The sequence below is a fragment of the Alexandromys fortis genome, unplaced genomic scaffold (genome assembly GCF_014885135.2).
Source record: "Alexandromys fortis isolate MF-2015 unplaced genomic scaffold, M_Fortis_MF-2015_v1.1 scaffold_8_9099976_23576923, whole genome shotgun sequence".
In the NCBI taxonomy this organism is placed as follows: domain Eukaryota; kingdom Metazoa; phylum Chordata; class Mammalia; order Rodentia; family Cricetidae; genus Alexandromys; species Alexandromys fortis.
The window spans coordinates 5,243,361-5,250,410 of record NW_026067899.1 but is presented as its reverse complement, the minus strand read 5'-3'; the positions used below and the strand labels follow the sequence as shown (position 1 = coordinate 5,250,410).

General features: G+C 36.3%; 1 protein-coding gene across 1 annotated transcript in view; it reads left to right on the top strand.

Moving 5' to 3' along the window:
• Xirp2 (xin actin binding repeat containing 2) overlaps positions 1-7,050 on the top strand; it is a 255,809-nt gene that overhangs the window by 154,687 nt on the left and 94,072 nt on the right. Inside the window, 1 exon segment of the mRNA XM_050123573.1 lies at positions 6,134-6,287. Within this exon segment, the coding sequence (XP_049979530.1) occupies positions 6,134-6,287 (154 nt within the window).

Genomic DNA, 7,050 nt, shown 5'->3' with positions numbered 1-7,050 from the left:
AGAGAGACAGAGAGACAGAGAGACAGAGAGACAGAGAGACAGAGAGACAGAGAGAGAGAGCACAGTATGATGAGTTGGTGATTAGCTGGTGAAAACTGGTACGTGTGATTAGAATGAGCCTCAGCTCTGTGGAATTTTAAATCATAGTGTAGCTGACATATGCCCAAGAGGAAGAATGGCCTCCGGATACACGCGGAAGATACAAGGATGGTGACATCTGAAAGCCATATCGTGTTTCAGGGCCAGAAGTTGGAGGGGAAATTTGCAAATGAGATAGAAAGCACAGGAGGAGGCTTTAGTTTATGGGAAGTTGTTTCTTAGGAACTGGTAGACAATCTCACTTTAATAATCTGTCAAAATAAAATATTTTTTCTTCTTTCTAAGGTTGTGATATAATAGCATTGTTTCTCCCTTTTCTTTCCTCCTTCCAAATCCTTACACACACACACACACACACACACACACACACACACACACACCTCTTGTTCTCTTTAAATTCATGGTCTCTTTTTCCATTGGTTGTTTCCACAGATACTGTGAAGCCTCCTGTGGCGGACGCCTGAAACTACATCACATAGGAAGTTGAAATTGGAGAACCTTGATGTGTCTGATATGAGACTGTCTCAAAATCCAATCCCCTCCCACTCCTAATGGGAAAGGTTCCTTGAATGGAAAATAGCAGAACCTAAAAGCTGATAGAATGATTTTCTTCATTGTTTATGTAATTTATAATTTTAATTTGCTATAATCTCAAAATACTAAATGTTTTTAAGGCAACAAAGAAAAACACCAAAAACCCAATGTGCCAAAGAACTGGGAACTATAGGAGCAATAAGAATGGTTAACACACTGTGCAGACCTCCCTAAGGAAAACAGATTGCATTGCTGATTTATATTTTTCCCCATGAGCATGTATCTATGAGTACAAAAGAAAATAAAAATAAACATGGGCTGTTAAAAAAATATGGATCTGTCTGAATTTAAAATACAGAGGCAGCTCCTGTATACTCCCAGACTCATTGAGTTCTGCCCTTAGAGAAATAAAAATTGAAATAAACATAAAGAATTTTTATACCAGCATGAAAAAAGGGTAACAGAAACAAAGGAAAATTGCCAAAAGATAAGAGACAAGAGAAGAAACTTCTCATTTGGCTTCTGCTCTTTCTGTCTCACCTGGCTTCAGCAAACCCATTGCTCATTCCTGCCACTGAATTCCTAGCACTCCTCTTTAAATCCGTATTTTTTTTTCTAGGAATGTTTCAGGGTTTTCTCCCCTGTGTAAGAGTAGCCCTTCCTAGCTAAGTGTAACCTCTTCAAGCACACAATTCTGCTCTAATCTTTCACTTAAAACATGTTGCATAATTAATAGACCCAAGGAAATGCTCTAGGCATCTCAAACACAAAAGTGACTGCTCTGCAGGTTGATTTCTCATGTAGATCTTAGTGTAGAGGCAGAAGATGACACAAAGCAAGGTTTTACACCATAGATTCGTCAATAAGGAAATGAAGGTATCGAGAACACAGTGAAGGAGGTGCTCTTAGGTTCGTTTGGAGTAACCTTCCTACGAGGTAATAAAACTGAATCATGAGAAACACCTGAATTCAATCCAGCAGGTAATAAGAATGTGTGAAAGCAAATTACATTGAGCTGCCAAGTTAGATTTGTACTTTATATGGGCATACCTGCCAGCTGTGTCAAAAATACGCAATAATGGATACAATAGCAGAATCTTATGAAATAACTTTATTAAAATCTGCAGTTGAGAGATAGAAACATCTCCTACTAGGGTTGTGCAAAGAAGAGATAATAAACCAATAAATTAGGCATCACAATCAGAGTTGCAACAATACAGATATAAGGCTTTAATTCTGTTCTAATGTCTAGATGTTCTAACTTTGATGGTCTATAAGGCTGAACTGAGTTATTCCTTTCTCATTACCTGAATTACAATCATGAGCACCGAGTCATTCGACAGACCCTATTGATTATTTGGCATTCCTAACTTCAAATGGATCTCCAAAGCTTCACACTCATGGACATCCATGTAAGCTCATCTCACACTAACTCACAGAACTAAACTTTTGTCATTCTCTTTAGTGCTAATTTCGCCAAATTTTGCATCTTAACCGGAAAAACTAGCTGAATTCAGATTGCAAAGCACCACCTTCAAATTCTACACATATAACCAATTCCTGTTCACACTGTTTTTTCCTTCCTCTCCTCCAGGGATAGCTTTCTGCTCCCCTCTCTGTTCTGTTTCCCTCTCACAGTTTAAGTTTTTCGTCTCTCACCCTTTACAGAGATTTACACGGTCAAATGTTCCTTCTCAGTTTCCTGCGGGCAACTGCCTTCATATCATTAATTTTCTGAGATTGGCTCTCAACATATTTAAATCTCCTTCTAGAAACTAAAGAGAGCTTTACCAGTATTTCCACAATACCAATAGTATTTTCTCTATTCTCCATCTCTCAGCCACTCCTTCAACCACCATGATCAGCTCACTGGCATTTCCTTTCCCCAAGAGCGATATTGCTCAATAGTGAACTTCCATTTTACTCACTTTAGAGTCTATAAAGTTCTCATCTAATTTGTCTTCTCAACAAGAGCATCATTTTAGTGATTCTTCTGCTTTCTCTACTTCTCTCTCTGCCATAGCCTTTGATGTGGGCATTTTTCAAGGCCTGGTTTTGTACTCAATCCTCATCAGACTCTATATGTTCTCTTTGGAGCGAACTCAACCAAATTCATTATTGTCAGTAAAAACTGTAAGTCAGACACTGTGTAAATGATGTGTTCTGTTTAAAACACTCCTGTAAGTGCTGGGGTTCCATCTCCCATTATCCTTTGGACATCTTGGTACCCAACTCATGTTCTATCTTCTCTCATAAACCAGTCTTCTTATGGTATTTTGACATCATTTAGTGCTATCACATCCTACTTTCTCCTATAAACCAGGAAGAATTAAATTCGTCTTCATCATGACCACAATGCCATGTCTCAGATTCAATAACCTAGCTTGGCTCATGTTTTATCCATTGTAACTTTCAAATTAACCCATTTCTTCCCAGCTCCATCTCCCACTCTATCCAAGATTGTCATCACTCTCCTAGAGTACAGCCAGCCCTCTATACCCTTTGGGTTCAGCATCTCAGGTTTCAACCAATTACACATTTAAAAATATTTACAAAAAAAATGAATAATGGTAAAATAAAAATAAAAGAAATAAAATAGTCTATTTTTCTTTAACAGTTATAGTAGGAATTATAAGTCATCTAGATGTGAGTTAAGACATAGAGAAGGATGAACATAGACTTCATCCAAAGGTTAAACCATATCATATGATGTATCTGAGATTCTTCAAATTTGAGTTTCTTCTGGAAGGTCCTGGAACCAATTCCAAATGAGTACCAAGGGGCAGCTAGCTTCTGGGCCATAGTATATATCCTGATTTGTCTTTCATGTATATTTTGAAAATGTTCAATATGGCCTATATTATTCAATGGTAGCTTTCTGTCAGCAGTGACTAATTCCTCACAGAAGATCTGACAATCTTAACTTGCCATGACTGAGTAGATGTGGGCAGGTGTTGCTGACATCAAGTGACTAAAAACTGGAAATGCTGCCTAACATCCTAAGCATAGAGAATATGCCCCTGAAATAATGAAATGCCCACCCCAAATGTTAATCGTACCAAGGTTGACAAAATTCCCAGTTACTTTGCACTAAGACCAGAATAATCAATGTCTTCCCAGGCCCTTGGTGATCTGTAGGTCATCCAGCCCCATATTTCCTTTCAGATCCTGCCAGCCACACTTCTATGTACTGTGATATCCCTTATCTTAAGATATTGCACATGCCATATCCATCTGGAATATCCTCATCTAGTCTGAAAAGACTGACTATATATTATCTCCTCTGTGGAACTATCTGCATGACTTCTTCACTAGGGTACCTCTTTTGTATGAGTCTATGGATCTGTAGTAAGCTTATGAGATTTACTATAATTTGACTTTCATCAGGATGGAAACCACAAATGTGGGTAGTATTTCTTTCAATTGTTTACCTCAAGTAAAATAAAATTAAAATGGTAGGTCATTCAACTTGAAATTCAATACTTAGGCCTACAAATGCAAAGGGGCTTGATATAGGACATGTAGCTACTCAGCATCCAGTGGCAAGCTTGACTCAAAACTCATTGTCTAATGTTTCATTTATTTTTTTTTCCTCAGACAAGCATTTATACGCTTATTTAAGCACGTGGAGTTTTACTCAAAACAACTCTTGTAGACTTCAGTGCATAAAACAGATTAAAAGGGCTTAGCCCTGATCCCTGTTTTAATTAGAGACAGCTCAGTACAATCTCATCTAAAATACCTGTTACCATTTATCATGACCCTGAAGAACATAGATCTGAATGCCAGGGTTTGGTGACTGAGCCTCAGATAAAGGCTCACTTCATTTACATGTGAAATGTCAAGGCATCCCTTAACCTCAGTGTATGACATGCTCTAGACACAGCAAATTCTAAATTGGGAATTTCAGTATTGTCTGAATCGTTTGCATCACTTGCTTAAACAATGTCACCAAATCACACTTTTGTATTTCTTCATGAAACTAATTCTAGTCTTTCAAGTAATTAATCTCAGTCCCTAGACCATGTTCAACTTATTTTTCAAATCACAATTTTTGTCTGACCAAGAATATGCTCTTTGGTGTATTCATTTTCTTTTTGATATGAATGGCGTCTGCTTCAGCATGATACATCAATACAAACTAGCAACATTTCGATATTTAATAATTCATAAAAACACTAATATTAAAAATAATGCTTTGAAAAATATAAACTTATTTTCCTGATTTTTTTTCTGTATATGATTTAATCCAGTTAAAGGTCACGCTAGTGAAGCCTGTGTATCATATATTTTGAGAGTATTTAGTAACTAAATAAATATTATATAGATGTATGGTTAGAAAACATAGTAACACATTGTTTTTTCAGGTGTGTTGCTCTTCCTAACCATGGAATTAAAATAAAAAAAATGTCTGAGAAATGTTTTAAATTTTCTAGCCATCTCTCTTTTTTGTTTGTTTGTTTGTTTTTCGAGACAGGGTTTCTTTGCAGCTTTGGAGCCTGTCCTGGAACTAGCTCTTGTAGGCCAGGCTGGTCTCGAACTCACAGAGATCCGCCTGCCTCTGCCTCCCGAGTGCTGGGATTAAAGGCATGCGCCACCACCGCCCGGCTTTAGCCATCTCTTCAACTTGATTCTTCCAGAACAATTTCTTAAAAGCAAAGACAGTTACATTGTTTGAATACCTATTGTTTATAAAATCATCCTCCATTTCAAACTTCTAAAACTTGTACTATTATAATATTTTCAGTGTATTAAATTACATATTTTTATATTTTTAAAAATTACATAATTTAAAATTATATAATTTCTTGAACTGGTTTTGTTTATTTCCTACCTTCTATAATATTAATTCAAGCTATTAAGTATTATTGGCTTGGCGTGTTGGCTTATATTAATCTATAAAATATGGAGGGCTAGACTATGTTTAAATATTTTTGCCTTCTTCTTTGGTAACCTTTTATCACTGCACACTTGATTACTATCTGAAAGAAGCAATTTCATTATCTTTCTGAACTGAAAAACTGTACTCACTATATGCTGGCTGAATGTGTTTGTAATTTGGGAGCTTTGTAATTGCTAAGATTATCATTATAGGGCTAGCATGACATTAAAAAAAACTCATTGCCTTCTGTCTTTAGCATATAATTTTGATATATGGCCCTTTTCTGAAAGCCTCCCGTTGACATTTCTCAGGCCTAGGGTTGCATCTATTAGCATGTATTGTGCTGTATTGTGACCGTTATTTTCACTTTATGAGGAGGAGGAAACACACATATAAAAGAAGAGCTAATTCAGAAGTGGGCAGAGAAGTAAACTAAGCTTCAGATGTGTATTTGCAGTTCTTGGCAAAGTTATCAAAATTTTCCCCAAAGCATATTGGAAAACATCACTCATGCTAAAAAGCCACCCTTCCCTCATTCCTGCTTTCTAAATCCTTGAAAACCACATCTGGTCCCCACTGATAGCTTTTAAAATGTATGCCTTTAATGTTTTCTCACAGGAAGTGGAAATTGGACGAAGCCTGTGTTCACCGTCATTTAGGAGTCACCCTGAGAGTCAGGCGGATGATTCTCTGAAAGATGCAGACCTGAGACATGAAGAAACATCTTTGCACAAGATGTCACCCAAGAATGGTCACAGCCACAGCACCGAAGGTTAGCACAAACATCTTGATATGTCTTCTGATATTTGATTCTGCAAAATGGATGCTTGATAAATGAAATATATAAGTGCTTCAACTAAAATTTATCAAAAATGTTGGAAGCATATGAAATAAAAACTTAACTCAGGGGTAAGTGCACTATATTCGAATGCTTCCATATCTATTAAAATGTATTTTCAGGTCAACATGTATTTTTAATATAAGGCTTTGAAACTATATATTTCACCATTATCTGGCTTTTCCTTTTGTCAATATAAAAATATAAAATATATAAATATGAAAATCAAATATTCTTTCTCTGTGTGAGTTATAAAACTATAAAATATATGTAACTGTTAGTGCAAAAGAAAACAATAATTAACAATACCCTAAATATCTTTCTAGATAGCTAGGCTAAATGTACCTAATGAATTTGAAATAAAAAGAGAAGTGACATTGTAGGAGAAAAACACATAAATTTGGCAAATAATTTACAAATGCTATTCAATATTAGTAGTTCATATGTTAGCAATTGAACTAATATATATATATATATATAATCGCAATAATAATTTATTTAAAAGTACAGTTGTCCTCTATGTTCAGCGAGTTCGGTTTTATCCCAGGCTTTTTCAGATCCAGGCAAGCTGGCCTTGGTGAGTTCCCGATAGAACATCCCCATTGTCTCAGTGTGTGGGTGCCCCCCTCACGGTCCTGAGTTCCTTGCTTGTGCTCTCTCTCCTCCTTCTCCTGATTTGGACCTTGAGGTTTCAGTC